Raw genomic sequence first — 15,928 nt, forward strand, 5'->3', positions numbered from 1 at the left:
CGGGGCGCCTCCCGCCAATGAGGGGGCGGCGGCGGGAGCGGGGCAACAATGGGGGGCGGGAGGGGGGGGGGGTAACGGGAGGGAGGGGGGGGGGCACCACGTGGGGCGGCGGGGCCGGGGCGGGGCGGGGCGGGGCCGGGCGCGGGCACAGGGAGCGGGTCCGGCCCCGCCCCGCCCTCCCCCCGCCCCCCCCCCCCCCCCCCCCCCCCGGGCCCTCCCCCTGTGTCACGGCGGCGCCCGCATTCGCGGCGGAGCCGAGCGCCGAGCACCGGGCACCGAGCACCGGGCAGCGGGCACCGAGCGGGGCCGCCCCAGCATGTGGCCCGCCCGCCCCGTGGCGGCAGCGCGGCGGCGGCGGCGGCGGGGGGCAGGTGCGCGGCCGGTGCGCGGCCGCTGAGCCGGGGACCGGGGGGACCGGGGGGCCGGGGGGGGGGACCGGGGACCGGGGACCGGAGCCGCCGCCGCCGCCGCCGCCCGAGCCGATGGACGCGGCCCCGGGAAGCGCCGCTCCGGAGCCGCCCCGCGGCTGCTGAAGCCCCGTCTGGCCCCGGGCTGGCGGCCCCCGAGGAATATGCGGCGCCCCCCCCGGCCCGCCGCCCCCGTTAGCCGCCCGTTCCCCAGCGCAGAGCCGGTCGCTGCCTCCCGGTAGAGCCCGCACGGACCCGGTGCCTCCCCGCACCCGCACCCGGACCGGTGCCCCCGCCCCCGTGCCCGTCTCCCCCCGCCCCGGAGCCCTTTCCGCGCTCCTCTCCTTTTTTTTTTTTCTTTTTTTTTTAATTTTTAAATTTTTATTTTTTTGAAAGATTTAAAAAAAAATTTTTTTTGGGTGGAAACCGACCGTACCTGCTGCTGGGGCGGGGGGCGGGGGGTGGGGGGGGTGGGAGCGCAGCGCCGGGAGCTGGGGCGGGGGGGGGGGACCATGGAAGAAAAGCTCCAGGCGCATCAGGTGGAGATCGACCCGGATTTCGAGCCGCAGAGCCGGCCCCGCTCCTGCACCTGGCCGCTCCCGCACCCCGACTTCGCGGCGGAGGACGAGGATGGGGGCGCGGCGGGGCCCCCCCCGGCGCTGGCGGCCGGCGGAGCCGAGGGCACCGAGAACGCGGCGGCGGCCCCGGCCGAGCGCAGAGCAGCCGCCGCCGCCGCCGCCGCCCCGCCGCCGCCCGGTGCGGATGTTGGACAGCTCCGCAAGGCCAAGACGTCCCGCAGGAACGCCTGGGGGAACCTCTCGTACGCCGACCTCATCACCAAAGCCATCGAGAGCTCCCCGGAGAAGCGCCTCACCCTCTCGCAGATCTACGACTGGATGGTGCGCTACGTCCCCTACTTTAAGGATAAAGGAGACAGCAACAGCTCCGCCGGATGGAAGGTACCCGCGACCACCCCCACCCGCCCCGCTGAACGACTTTGCCCCGCTCCCGGAGCCCCCCCCGCCGGTGCTCGGTGGCCCCGCGGCTCGGTCGGGTTGCGGGCAGGGGAGCGCTGCGTGCCCCGGCTCCGTGCGCCTCGGCCCCGCTTCGCCGGCTGCGCTCGGGCCGGTGCCGGGCAGGGCCGGGGCGCCCCGCGCCTCCCCGCACAGGGCACGGCGGCACCGGGGCGAGGGGCGACCCCAGCGCCCCCCTGCACCGGGAGCTCCGGGGGGAACGGCTCTGGGATGGATTCCGGCGGTGCTGGGGGTGCTGGGGCTCCCAGCCTGCTCCCAGCCCACCGGGGTGTGCAGCGCGCAGGGTCCCCTGGTGTCCCCGGGCAGGTGTCCCCAGGCTGCCTCGCACCCCGCGTGTGGCAGTACGGGGGCTGCGTCCCCTGCCCCTCGCAGACCCCACAGCTCCAAGCTCGCGTCCCCTGACCCCTCTCCCACCGGTGTCTGTGAGCCTCCTTCCCCTGGCTGTGCCGCACCGGAGCCGGCTGGGGGCACCGGAGGCTGGGGGGGCTGCCCTGACCCCCACCACCCCCCTGGCACACTGCTGCTCTCCGGTTCCGTGGTGGGCAGGGGAAGAGATCGCCTGTGTCCAGATGGTGTCAGTAAAAAGGAGACGGTTTCTCTTAAGCCCTCCCCTAAGCCCTGTCACCTCCAGCGTGATTAGTGTGTAACGAGGCTCGGGGGCTCTAATGCTGCCCTGCCGCGCTGGTGGGCTGACCTTGTGCTGGCACCGTGCGCCCCCGTCCCCTGCAGGTGGCCCAGCCTGGCTTGGCTGCTCGGGGGGCTCTTTTGGGTGCAAACAGGGCCCTTTTGGGAACAGCGAGGCCAGATGCTGTCTGTCTGTGCCACCTGCAGCTGGGCTGTGGGAGCTGTTGGTGCAGGTGGAGGCTGTGCTCCTGCTGGGTGTGCAGGGGCAGCGGTCCCGGAGCAGCCGTGTCCCCGTCCTGCGCTGTCGGGAGCTGTGGAGGAGGCAGCAGGAGGCACTGGTCCTGTGGTTCTGCTCCAGCCTGTGCCTCTGGAGAGACCAGCACGGCCTCGGGCATGTGTGGGGGGAGCTGGGTGTCCCCAGGGCTCCCACCTGCTGGGGACAGCGTGGGGGACACGCACTGAGCGGGCCTGGGGCGCAGCAGGGTGCTTGCTGTGGCTCTGGGCTGGTGGCTGGGAGTGCTGGGTGTGCTGGGGGCTCCCGGCAGCAGCTCCAGTCACTGGGGTGTGGAGCATGTGGGGGTCCCCTGGGTGTCCCCAAAAGGGCAGCCCCAGGAGCAGGACGAGGGGCTGGGGCCATGTGTGGAAACAAGTTCATGTGCCGAGCCGTACATGGGGATGGGGCTGCGTGTGCCTCTTGGGGCCGGTGCTGGCACACGGGAGGTGGGAAGTGCCGCTGAGGAGACACTGGCAAAGCCCTCCCTGTCCCTTGTCAATGGGGCTCAAGCCACCTGCAGAGGGGTGACCGGTGTCTTCTCAGGGTGTGCAGGGGCTCAGACAGGGCCACAAGGGGATGGTGGCGATGTGTGGGTGTGTTGGTGTGGGTGCGTGAGGCGGTGGGGGCTGCCTGTCCGGGGCTGCCCGTCCGGTGCCCACCGGCACTAGCTCTGACTTCTGGCCTCTGAGCAAGGACAGGCAGGACTTTGCAGGCAGGACCCTCGTGGTGTGGCCTCACCCTCTGCCAGCTGTCACCCGGCTGTCCCCTCGCTCATCCCATGGCCACCAGCAGCGCCGGCGCCCCAGTTGTGGGTCTCCCCCAGGGAAGCCTCCAGCAGGGAGCGTGTGGGAGCAACGCCGGGCGCCCAGCTCTGTCCCTTGTCCCCCACACCCTTCCTGGTGTCCCTTGTCCCATGGGACAAGGATGGCGGCTGGGCTGTTGGATGTCTGGTGCCAACTGAGCCACTCGTCCTGCACAGGGCGTCATGGATTTGGTGCGGGGGCTGTGTTGGTCAGAGGGGCTGTGTGGGTGTGCCAGGGGGGCCAAATGTGTGGCCCCACACTGCAGAACTGTGGTGGTGTCAGGGCATGGTGGTGGCTTGTTTCATGGGGCTGGGGGTGTGGGGACCCGGGGCTGTGCTCCCGGTGTGTGATGTGCCCGAGGGACGAGCTGTGTGCTGGGGTGGCTCTGCAGGACGGGGACCTGGCGCTCTCCAATGCGTCCTGAGGAGTCCCATCACCAGCCAGAGTGGCTCTACGGTGCCTCTGCTGCTGTCCCCCCACTGCCCCCCACTGCTCTGCGGTGCTGCCTCCCTTGTCCTGGCACTGGAGCGGTGTGCGGGGACCCTCCCACTTGGTTGTCACTGCCTTGGACACCGTTGCACCAGGGGTTAAGCACCCGTGTCCCTGCTGGCTGTGCCCTGCCCAGGGCAGGCTGGCAGCTCGGTGAAGCCGCGGGAGCACCTGCAGCGCTGGGCAGTCAATTTTGTAGTAACGAGCTGCTCGAAGCTTATTAAAGAGCCCCTGGAGATGCCACGTCCCTCCTGCCCCAGGCCTGGGAGAAGCATCACGGATTTAAAGCGTTTCATTACCGAGCACAGTGGCATCGGAGGGGGGTCTCGGGTAATGGGCTGCTTCTTTAATTAGCTCCTTCTCAGCCTCCCCATGCTGGGGAGAGCAAATCGCAGAGGTCGGAGAGCCAGGCCGAGGGCTTGGCTTCCCTGCGGGGCCTCAGGGTGGGCTCTGCCACCAGGACTCCATCCCACATCCAGCCGGCCATGGGGACGCTGCGTCCGCACCCGGCAGAGGTGTCTGATGTGTCCATCGGGGCCGTGCTCCCTCGGGCTGGTTCCGTACCTTGGAGGGGAAGGATGCCAGCACAGGGTGTGTTTCGTGATTTTACTGTGAGGTAAACCGAGGCACAGCACCTAAACGCTTGGCCGTGCTCAGCAGTGGGACAGGACCCTATGGGGCAGGGGTGCTCTGGCCCCGTGGAGGATCCCAGGGCTCCGAGTGCCGCAGCGGCTGGGCTGGCGCCGCGGGCATGTGCGCCGGGAGCTGCTGCTGCTGCTTCCCGATGCAGGGCAGCAGGCGCCCGTGACTGACAGTTCTGCTTAATTAGGGAGTTGTTATTTTATCAATTCCAAAGCGCTTGAAGTTTTCTGCTCCAGCTCACGCTTTCCACTTGTTAATGGGAAACCAACACCCTCCGTCAAAAAGGCAGCGGCACGGATGCATTTTAAAGGTTCTGCTCGCTCCGGTTTGACATCCAAAATATAACAATCAAGCAATCAGCTGGTGGATGCCTGTTTGATGCGGCTCTGACAGCGCTGCAAACCTTAATTTCCCAGCCCTCCCCTCCACCTCCTCCTCTATGGCACCGGGGCTGCAGCGTGACGGCGGGCAGGGGTGTGGAGACACGGGGTCCTGGTGGCCTGGGGGAGCACGGGGCCTCTGCAGAGACCCCCGGTGCTGCTGTCCCCATCGTGGGATGCGATGGGAATGAAATGGGGAGAAAAAGGAGTAGAAAGGGCGTTAGGATGCAAGGATGGCCCGGGGACCCTGTGCTGTGAGGTCAGGGTGTGCAGGGGGCTTGGCTCCCGGTCCCTTCCTCTCCACAGAGCCCATAGCCCCCTTGTAGCCCCCACAGTGGGGACAGGGCCAGGATCCCCCCTACACATGGGGGACCCCAAACCCTTTGAGCATCTCAGGGATGCAGCGGGGGCTCCTTGCCTGCCCCTGTCCCCAGCTCGGCAGCTCGCTCAGCCCCGAGCCACGGTGATCTGCTCCTGTGCACCACAGTGAGTGCCAGGGGCATGGCCACGAGGGATCCCCCAGGATCTGCTCCTCCTTCCCACCTTGCTCTATCTCTTTCTGGAGATTTTCATCTTCCTTCCCTTTCTTAATTTTTTTTTAATTTTTTTTTCCCCCTCTCTTCTGGAATCGCTTTTCACGCAGCGCTAACTGCTGAAGTAACACAAACCTGCTAAATGGTCCGGCTTTATGATAGCATAAAAATGATACTACAGCAGTGAGTGGGGCTTTATTAAACCCAAGGGAAAGGCTCCAAATGAACAGCTTGCTCCGCTCTTAGCTTCTTCCCCCCCTACCTTATTTTTAATAACCGCTGGAATATAAACTACAGTTAAGATCCTGCGGAGTAGACGAGCACTCGCAGCCCGGCGCCCGCTATCTGTCTGTCTATCTGTCCGTCCATCCCCGCGTGCGTGTCCATGCGTGCATCCCTCCCTCCTGCTCGCTGTCCGCAGCCCGGTGCTGTGACGTGAGTGCTAGATTCCTGGGCTGGGAAACGAATTTCCTGGTGCTTGGCTTTTGTACTTAAAAGGCCTCATAAATATTTTGTGTGGACGCCGTGCCCCAGCGGAGCGGGCTGGAGCCACGGGAGCTCCTCTGCCCTGGGGGGGGCCTGGGCAGGGTGCTGCCACCAGGAGCTTTGCTTTGGACGCTTTGCTAAAAACCCAGGGGATTTCCATGGCAGCCTCTTCCCTGCAGTGTGTGGAGGCAGGGGCAGGACTCGCACGCTGGCCCCCATCCCTCGGTGCAGTTTTTGGCTGGGGAGCTCTGCGTCATGCCTATTGCCACACATGGGGGCACCCCCAGCCCCACGCTGACCTCTCCATCCCCGCTGTCATCCCCCAGCCCCGCTGCCTCCCTCGGCTCACACGTGGCCGCGGGGATGCTCGGGAGCCAGGCACGGCTCTGCTGGGGTCTCCCCGCCCGCATTACTTTTAATTAGCCAGACGCTGCGCGCCAGCTCTGCTCTCCCGCTGAAGGTGCCTGATTAGTGCCGAGGTGAAAGGCACTTTGGGTTACGGAAGGACACTCGGAGAGGCTTGCCTGTCTGCCGCTGAAGCTCATTTTGGACAGCATCTGTTCATTATTATGTGCTGCCTTGGCCGCCCGCCAGCAAGGAGAACTGAAAGCACGGCACAAAGATTGCTTTCACCCGCCAGGGGGGCGGAGGCGGCCGGCGCTGGGAGGGGGCGCGGCGGCGACGTGGGTGCCGGGTGGGGACCCCCAGAGCGGGCTGGTCCCTTCCCTGCCCACCCCCAGGGTGTCCTGAGCTGCCCCCTGCTGTGGTCTGGCCGGGGGTGTCCGGGCCCTTGGGACTGCCGCAGTGGGGCTGAGCAGCGGGGTCTGTAGGGGGGGCTTTTTCCAGAGTCCCCACCACCTCCAGCACTTTGTGCCCACTGCAGGAGGGACGCAGCAGCTCCCGTGGCTGTGGGACAGAGGAGGTGTCCCAGGGGTGCTGGCAGTGGGGACACATGGTGATGCAGGATGGGTGCTTGGTTTTGCTGCCTGGGCTCCGGCATGGCCAGGGCACAGTGAGCGATTCTGTGGGGTGCCCGCTGCATCTGCACATGCTTGAGCACACATGCAGCAGCTCGGCTTGCACGCACTCCCTTGCACACCCATGTACGTGCACATGTGGTGCACGTGCAGCCCCGCTGTCCCCTGGCCACGCGTGTGCACGTGCGCAGGGCTTGCCACGTGCGCTCCCATGTGCGTGCACGCCCGCACGTTGCAGTCGGGCACGCGTCGTGCGTGCAAGGGCAGCGCAGGGAAGGACCGGGAGGGCACCCCTGGAGCCCGGCCCCCTGGGATTTGGGGTTGTCGGGAGCGTCCCCGTGTCCCCGGGGGACAGGGAGGGGTCAGGGCCTCGCTGTCGGGTGTCGGAGGCCGGGCTGCTCTCTGAAGTCACGGCTGCGCCTCGGCGGGCATGGGGAGCTGAGCGGGGAGCCGAGAAGCCACCTTTGGTTTGCTGGGAAGAAAAAAATGGAGGGGGGGGGGGGAGAAAAAAAAAAAAAAAAAGGAAAGAAAAGAAAGGCGAGGGTTGTTCGAAGCCGCCTGCCACCTGGCGCGGTGCCAGCCCGGGGACGCTCCGGAGCAGACATGCCAAGCTGTAATTGCAGACAGGCTCATTTCAAGAGACGAGACGGTTATTTTTAACTCGCGTTAAGGTAATGCACTGATCTCCAGCCTGCTGGTTCAAAAGTTCAGCCCCACCGTGTCCCCCCCAGCTCACCCACCCCACACTGCTGCCCCCCGGCCGGGGGCTCCTGGAGAGCGTGGCCCCTTCCCGGAGCATGGCCGGGCCCCCTCGTGCCCCCCGCGCAGCCTGTGCCGTGCCCCCAGAACCTGGCTCCAGTCCTGCCAGCAGAGGAGGCGGCTGTGGCCCCAGGTGCATGTGGGTGCAAGGGAGCACCCAGCGGTGCCCCCCGGGGACCTGCAGGCTGTCAGGGTGGTGCAGGGATGCTGATGACCGTCCCCATCTGCAGGGTCCCCCCTGTGCTCGTGGTGTGCCCTCATGGTGGGGGCTGAGCCTCCGGGTCGGCTGCCGAGCCCGATGCACCCAGTGCCGCAAGTTGGTTCGCAGCGGGGTCTGTGCTCTATGGGGCTCTCATTGGTGGTGGGGCTGCCCGAAAAACAGGCACTGTTTAATTCAGCTCTTTTTATTATTATTTTAGCTTAAAATTTATCACAAAGCACCAACGGGGCTGCTCCTCTGCTAGGGAGCTGAGCTGTCGCTGGTGGCAGGGCAGGGAGCGCGGGGATGAGTCTGGCACCTGCTCCCCGAGCCCCTGACCGGAGCATCGGAAAGAGGAGGAGAACCCCCCACGGGGTACCAGTGAGGCGAGAGCTGTAATTAGCACTTTGTCCCCCTTCAGCCTCCCCTGCCAGGGGCTCAGCCGCAAGGAGCCAGTGCGAATGGAAGCTCGGGGTGCAGCCTGTCTGTCCGTCTGTCCCTGAACGCCCCCGCTCTCTCCTCACCCTGCTTCGTGCTGTCAGCAGTTCGCGAGCTGTCCTGGAGCTCCCCGCGGCTCTGAGATCCTTTTGTCCTCGGCCATCGCGTGGCCGGGATCGCGGCCGCCGGACGTGGCTGCTCTCGGGTTTTTGGCAGAGCACGGTCTGAGGGGACCCACGGGGAGCTGGGACCTGCTGGGCCGGGAATGCCAAAATCCAGCATTTCCCGCGTGCTGCACGGAGTTCCGCCGCTTGCCAGGGCTCGGTGCTGGCCCACGTGGCTGTGCTCTGGCTGCCGGGGCCGATAAATCAGGGGGAATTGCTCGGTGCGTCGGCGGGGAGTCGCGGGCTGTTGCTGGTAATGAGTTCAAGCAGGGTGGCACCGGGGCTGCTCCTGGGCTGTGACCCGGACAGGACACCTCCTGGCTCAGTGCACGGCCAGCCCCACGGGGGATTGTGCACTTCCACACCCCATGTGTGCAGATCGGGGCCGTGCAGCGACCATCAGCTGCATCCAGCATCTGCTGCTGCTGCACCGGCGAGGCCTCGAGCATCCCTGCTGCGGGGCCGCCTGGCCGTGCTTGGGTCCGGGGGTTTTTGGTGCCATGTCCCGGGCTGGCAGCACTGTGCTCCAGCCCCAGGTGCAGGGTGCGTGCGGAGAAGCAGGCAGGGAATTAACAGGCTCGAGCAGCGACAGGCTCATAAATTTGGATTTTTTTTTTTTTTTCCCGAGTCTGTCAAACCTATGTCTGTCCCAGGGATGTAAGACAGCGTTTTATTGCTGCCTGCTTGATGGTTGTTCCCTTCTCCTCCGCTGCCGTGATTTATCTCTGCACTTTGCGCTGATTGGATTAGAAGTTTAAATGCTAAGGGTGCATAACAATATATTTTTCTTATTAATATTAAAAAATCATTATTGGATTTTTTATAGTTCTGTTTTGAATTGAATCCCCTTGCTTGATTTATTCTCTCTCCCAGAGTAGAATTTAATGCTAATAGGAACAATCATTGCTTTGTTTTGAATCTTTGACTGTTTGGAAAACTTTCCCTGCAAAGGGAAATTACAGCATTATTAAGAGTCCATTAAAAGAGGGTTTGCCCATTCCTGGCTATTACCTGCGAGCTGGAGAGAAAACACAAAAAAAAAAAAAAAAGCAAAGACAAAGAGTCTCTTCTGTAGGGCTTTCTGCTTACACCCTTCCCTAGGTGTAACGCAATTATCACGCCAATTATTGTAATCAGCTCTATTATGTTGCAGGTATTAATTGCAGGTCCCATCGGTTAGGTTTCTTGTGGGACGCCGTGCTGTGGACACGCACATCGCGGCTCAGTCTGACCCGGCCGCGTTGGCCTGGGCACAGGTGGTGCCAGGGGGCTCGGCCAGCTCCGAGGGGCACCGGGTGGCACGGGGTCAGTGGGGCCAGCTGCCCGCTGGGCTGCAGACGTTTAAGACAGAGGAGAAGCACGGCAGCAGCCCCGTCCGATGCTTTTTGCTGCAGTGCCCACAGGCAGCGGGTGCTGTAGCAGCGCGGCGGGGAAGCTGTGAAGTGGTGCTGGAACCCCCTGCCCCAAAGCTTGCACCCCAGCTATGCCCCCGGCATGCTTTGTCCTGTGTCCCACTCCCTGCACCCTAAACCCTGCATACAGCACCTCAAAGGCTTCAGCTGCAGTCCCACTCCCTGCACCCCAAACCCTGCTGCGTGCACCCTGCATGCTTTGTCTTGCATCGTGCACCCCTATCCTGCACCTTTCATCTTGCATTGTGCACCCTGACCCCAAACCCAGCACCCAGAACCCTGCACCCCACCTGCCCAGCCCTCCAACCAGCCATTGCCCCTTGCAAACCTGTACCCACACCCCTCGTGCAACCCGTACCTTGAACCCCCCTGTACACCCCACTCCCTAAACCCACACACCCCGAAACCCACCTGTGCTCACTGGGCACCCCATGCCCGCACCCCACCACCCTCCTACCCATACCCAGCACACCCCATACCTGGAGCTCATCTCCCACCACCTGCTCCTTGCTCCTGCCCACCCATAGCTCTGTTTTCCCGGTGCAGGGGGTGCTGGAGGGGACAGTTGGGACGTTGGGATGTGCCTGGGACACTTTGGTTGCACAAGGTCACTGCAGGGTGCATCAGCTGGGGGCAAGCTCCTGTCCCCCCATGCCGGCTGTATCCTGCACCCCATCACTCCTGGCCTGGACCATGCCCAGGGATCTGGGAGTGTGGTGCCACCCCCAGGGTGTGACAGGGTCCCCAACACCCCTGCCCACAGCCCCAGTGGGTGCGATGTGTTTGGAGACCATGGGGGGCCCTGTGCTGTGGGGATGCTGCTGCTGCTCCCGCTCAGCCCGCGCTCCCACGGCGCACTGCCAGGCCTGCAGAAGAGTTTTTCCACCGCTGTGGCAAACGCAGGCAGCAGAACAGAAGCCCTCAGTGTAATGAGAAGATGCCAGACGGGTGCGTCAGAGCTGGGGCTGCTCGGGGCGAACCCAGCCCCGCCATGTGCCCTCCCTGACCCACGGCGGGGGCAGCCCCCAGCCCTCCTGCGGCGCTGCCCGGAGGGGGGCCAGCCCCATGTGGCCTGGCTGCCTTCACCCCACGTGCAGGGGCGTCCTCCACCCCGTTCTGATGCAGCCCCGATGCAGGCGCCGTGTCCTCAGGCGTCCTCCCTGCTCTCTCGGCCAGGCTGCGTGGGGATGCTGGCGCTGGCCTCTGCTCACCATCCCCGCATTTTTTCGTGGCTGTCCTGCTCTTGTTTTCACTCTGTGGAGCCCGAGCCCACTATTGAGGAGTGGCTGCGTGGGGCAGCTCCTGCCCAGGGCCCTGCGCTGGTTGTGGGGCCATGGGGGGGATGGCAGCGGTGGGGGGCTGAGGACAGAGGCATGTGGGGTCCCCAGGGTGCACAGTGCAGTCCTGGCTGTGTCCCAGCACGTGGCCTGGCCCTGGTCCCACTTCTGCCTGTGGCTTCTCAGAGGAAGGGGGGACAGGATTTGGTCACCCCCAGTGCAGGGTGCAGGGCAGGGGGATGCAGGTCTGGGTTTGGGGGTTTGGGGAGATGTGGGTCCTATACCAACTGGTGTGGGTCACGCTGTGTGAAGCCTGGGGCACGGCATGGGGAGGTTTGGGGTACGGCACCAAGCAGTGTGGGGTGCAGGGCTGGGAAGTGTAGGGTGCTGCTGCTATGGGTAGGTGTGGGGCAGCGATGGCCTCGGGGTCCCAGATGCTGTCCCATGCCCTCCCCGTGGCACAAATTCTGCTCCTGCCTGCCTGAGCGAGCAGGACCAGGGGGCTCCTGTAATTATCGTGCGCCCTGAATAATTCATGGCCGTTCCCAACAAAGCCTCTCCCTGCCCCAGCTCCCCCTACACCGCCTGGCAAGCGCCGGCAGGGGCCGGGGGGTGCTGTGAAGGGCGGTGAGGTGGGGACGATGTCCCCAGGCTGTCTCCATCCCGGAGAGGTCCCCGTGGTTGTCCCCTCCCCTCCCTTCCTCCTTGTTATGGTGCTGCTGACAGTCCCCGGGGTGACTGGCACAGGGACTGGGCTCTTTGGGGGTCTTGGCACGAGCACTGAGCACCCTGAGCCGCCCCTGCAGGGCTGGGTTTGTGCCGGGGGGAGGCTGAGGCTGAGTTTTGGCTGTGGGGCCGGGGGGGCTCCTGGCACCGAGCATCTGCGAGGCTGGGAGCCGCCAGGGGTTAAATGAAATAAAGCCGGTGTGAAACTTTTGGCTCGGGAGCTGCAGGCAGAAAGTGCATTTGTAGCCGCAAGTGGCCGCCTTGAAGACAATCCAGATCTGTCTGGGAGCCGTCTGCTGCTAAAACCCTTTGATCCACTTACTCCTCCCCGGGGAGCTCCCTGCAGCGCTGCTGCTAATGCCCCCGTGGCGACAGGGGCTTAGCTGCCAGACGGCTGCAGGAAAGCCCCCCCTGCCAGGGGGGCGGCAGCAGCAAAATGGGGAGAGAGGGGCTTCTGGGGGGGCAGGAGAGATGCCTCCAGGCTGTCTGCGAGGCTCGGCGAGGATGCTTGGTGCCAGCCCCATGGAGGTTTTGGTGCCACACAAGCCCAGCGTGTCCTTGCACCTCCTGCACTGGTGTGCCCTGGGGTGCTCCCAGGGGTGTGGGTCCTCCTTGTCACCACCCCTGCACCCCCTGGCAGGGCCCATGGGGCAGCTGTGCCCCCGTGTTTGGGCTTTATCCTGGTGGGGTTGTGCCCGGCCTCACTGTGCCTAGCTGGCAGATGCAGGGATGGGGGCGTGGAGCTGGGTTTAGAGCCAGTTGGGGACCCTTTGCTGGTGGGGAGGCTTTTCTGAGTAGGAAAAGCAAATTTGGGTCAAATTTGGCCCATTTGCAAAAAAAAAAAAAAAAAAAAAAAAAAAAAAAATGAGAGAGAGAGAGAGAAAAGTGGCAAAGGGCAGAGAGGAGGCAGCCCCTGTGGGGTTGGATGGGGTGGGGGTGGTTTGGGGCCACGCTTTGATTTGACTTCAGGAAGTGTGCAGAGAGCGTGGAGCTGCACCAGCTGCTGTGAATGACCTCGTGTTGCACCTCTGTGGGTCTGGGGGCTTGCGGGGTGCACCCAGCCTCCCGCTGGTCCCCACTGCGGGTGGGCGACTTTTGGATGGACCCAGGGGGCCTGGAGCAGGATGAGGCCGTGGGCAGGAGCAGGGGCCCGGTGCTGCCTTCCCCTGCTGGGGCTGCAGCCGCTGGGCTCTGGCACGGCGCGGTGCTGCCCGCGTTTTCGGAGATGCCGAGTGTCCCCAGTGGCAGCACCTCCACCCCGAGCCTCGGAAAGGGGACGAGTGGCCGGGGATGGTCGTGGGGGGCAGGCGGCGGGGGGCCGGAGGTGTGAAAGGAGGCAACGGCGGGGCGAACAAAGGCTGCATTGAGCCCCGGCGCTTGGCCGCCCCGCCGGCAGCGGAGCAGGAGGCCGGCCAGGAAAAACAGGGCCGGGAGCGGGGAGCACATCGTGTCCCTGGCTGGGGCCGCCGCAGCCCTCGGTACATTCTGTAGTGGAGGAAGCTGGCGCGGGGACGCGCTGCCTCGCCGGCCAGCCCCGCACATCTGACCCCGGCGGGGCCACGGGTGCTGCGCCCTCCGACCACGCTAATTGTCTGATTAACGAGCCCCCCCCCCCGAGGCCGGCCGGACCCCTTCTCCCGCCCGCCCTGGGGGGCCGCAGGCTCCTTGCTTCTGGGTCACTGCAGGGGGAGGAGGGGGGGCGGCTCGCAGACAGCGAGCGGGCGCCGTGCCCAGGAATTCGAGGATGGTTTGCAGGCTGCTCTGCCCAGGCAGCAGCGTCTAATTCAATTAGAGCTCGGTGTCACGCAGCCGGGAGGCCGGCAGCGCGTGGGAGCGGGTGGGGGCCCCCGCGGGGATGGAGCCCGACTGAAGGGCTGCCAGGTCCCCCGGGAGACGCCCGGATGTCACCGGGCTCCCCCCCAGCCCCCAGCGGTCGGGGTCCCCGTGTCCCCCCATGGCCATCCCCTGGTGCGCGCTGGGCAGGAGCAAGTGGGTGGCATCGCCCTGGTGGCAGCTGCCTCCCCGCAGTGCTGGGGGGGTTTCCAGGGCTTCCCCCCTTATCCCAGCCCCATCTTCCTCCTCCTCACTGCCCTCCCCTCTCCAGCCCCCAGCTGCCCCACAACTGCCCCCCAGCCCTACTGCAGCACTCGCCCCCCTCCTGCCCCACCATGCAGAACCCTAAAGCCCAAATTAGTGACCACGAGGGCTGGATGGGGCTGAAACCTGCGTGGTTCTGCCTCTCCCTGCACCCCAGGGCCTGCGTGCTCCTTGTGGCCCCGTTCTGGTTCCTCTTGTCCCTTTGCCAGGCATTTTGTCACCCCTGGTGCTGGTTTGCAGGCGGGCTGTGCCACACAGAGGCCGGGCAGGTTTCTTGGGTACTGTGCTCTGCAGAGCCCTGTCTGCACCGGGAACAGCCCTGAGGGCGCTGGCTCCTCCAGGTGGGCGAGGGGGACCTGGCCCCACTGCAGCACCCACGGCAGAGCTCAGGGCGGCCCCATGGGGCTGGGGCAGGGCCGGCGGCTCGGGCAGGCTCGGGCTGATGCAATTCTTGCCTTGGCAGGTAGCACTGCCGAGCTCCTGCGGGAGCGGCAGGAGGGGAATTGTTGTGCTCCTGTTGCTCTGCAGCATCCCGCGGGGATGCTGCCGCCTGCCCAGGTGTGTCCGCATCCTGCTCGCGCTGCTGATGCTGCAGGTTCACCCTGGAGGGGAATTTCGGGGGCTCCTCTGGGGGAGCAGGGGCTGTGCACAGCTCTTCCCCTGCCCCTTCTGCTTTGCTGCGTCCCTGCGTGGCTGCGAGTGCAGCCCAGAGACTTCCCCGTGGATTTCTTGTCACCCTGTAGCACCTGGGGGGTGACACCCTGCCTGGGGGCATGGCACATCCCCACCCACATGCATCTGGGGTTTACAGCTGGGGAAGTTTGGGGCATCTGGGGAAATCTCGGGGTGTTCCTGGTACTTCTGAGCCCAGTCCAGGGATGCTGGGGGGGGGGGGGTGGAGCAAAGCCCCCGGCCAGGCACTGTGGGATGCGCTGGTGCCGGGGGGCTTTGTGCAGGGGGACCCCCCTGTCACCCTCAGGTACCTGCGGGATGTCGCCAGCCCCGCCGTTTCCCTGGCAACAGCGATGGCATCCCGAGCACCTCGAGCAGAGTTCCCCTGCATCCCGCGATGTCATCAGCCGTTGCCCGGGCAACCCAGCATCCGCAGCCGGGCGGGCGGTGTGGGGAGCACCCGGCACAGCCACCCCAACGTGGGGCGAGGGGTGAGGGGTGAGGGCCGAGGGGTGAGGAGCAAGGGGTGAGGGCAGTGCCCAGGCTGTGCCTGGGCTGTGGCTGTGGGGGCCGTGGGTGGCCGTGGCCATGTGGTGGGGACGGGCTGGGAGGCCCCGGGGTTGTGTTTTTGGGACCCGGGGGGACGATGAAGCATGTGGCCCGGCAGCGGCTCTGCCTCGTGCTTGGGAGTCCGGCAGCTTGGAGGTGGAAGGGGAGAGGTGGCTCGGGGACGTGGTGCCCATCCCGTGTCCCACCCCATGTCCCATCCTGGCACCGCTGGGCTTGTGGGGAGTTGGTGTTCCCAAATGGTGAAAAGCCAAAAGAGGCTGAAAAAAAGGGTCTGGGTCAATGGTGTTTTCCTTTTGTGTTCACCAGTGTGCGCCTGCTTGCAGCCAGGTCCGGAGCAGCAGCCTCAGGGAGGGCACTGGGGGGGGCTCCATCCTCAGAAGCAACCCCCCCTCCAGAGCCCCAGGCTGGTTGTACTGGGAGGAAACTGGAGCCTGTGGTGCTGCCCCCACCTTGCGCAGAGCGCCTGCACAACAAATGGCACAGGTCCCCGCTCTCATGGGGACACGGGGGGGCCATGAGCCCCCCGCCCGCCCCGGGCTTGGCAGCTGATGTGCATGGGGGAGGCCCCCCCCCCCGCCGTGAGTAAGCGCGGGCTGGCGAGACCCCGGCGCGAGGAGCTGCGGGGGCGGCGGGGGGGCCGCAATTAGCAGGTGCAAGGCAAGCTGCTGCCGGGGGGCAGCTGAGTCACCGCAACGCACCGCCGGCTGTGCGCCTGTGCACGCGCACGTGGGCGAGGGGGGGCCGGGTGGGAAGGGGGTGCACGGGGGGGGGGTGTGCCACGTGGGGGTCTTGCCAGGGGCACACGTGCGTGGGGTGACGCAGTGACGTCCTGCTGCCGGTCAGTGGCATCCCCGGCACCGGGGGTGACATCCCACCTCCCCAGGGCTGCTGGGGCCGCAGCGTCCCCATCTCCCTGTGGTCCCGCAGTGGCCTTGACCCGCCGAGGTGACATTGACCCGCCGAGC

General features: G+C 65.6%; 1 protein-coding gene across 1 annotated transcript in view; it reads left to right on the forward strand.

Moving 5' to 3' along the window:
- The first annotated feature begins 229 nt into the window (after nt 1-229).
- The window catches only part of FOXO6 (forkhead box O6), a 28,936-nt gene continuing 13,237 nt past the window's right edge, over nt 230-15,928 (forward strand). The window contains exon 1 of the mRNA XM_068657803.1: nt 230-1,366. Coding sequence (XP_068513904.1) covers nt 920-1,366 — 447 coding nt within the window. The 5' untranslated portion in view covers nt 230-919. The remainder of the gene's footprint in view (nt 1,367-15,928) is intronic.

The sequence above is a fragment of the Anas acuta genome, chromosome 21, assembly GCF_963932015.1.
Source record: "Anas acuta chromosome 21, bAnaAcu1.1, whole genome shotgun sequence".
Taxonomy (NCBI): Eukaryota; Metazoa; Chordata; class Aves; order Anseriformes; family Anatidae; genus Anas; species Anas acuta.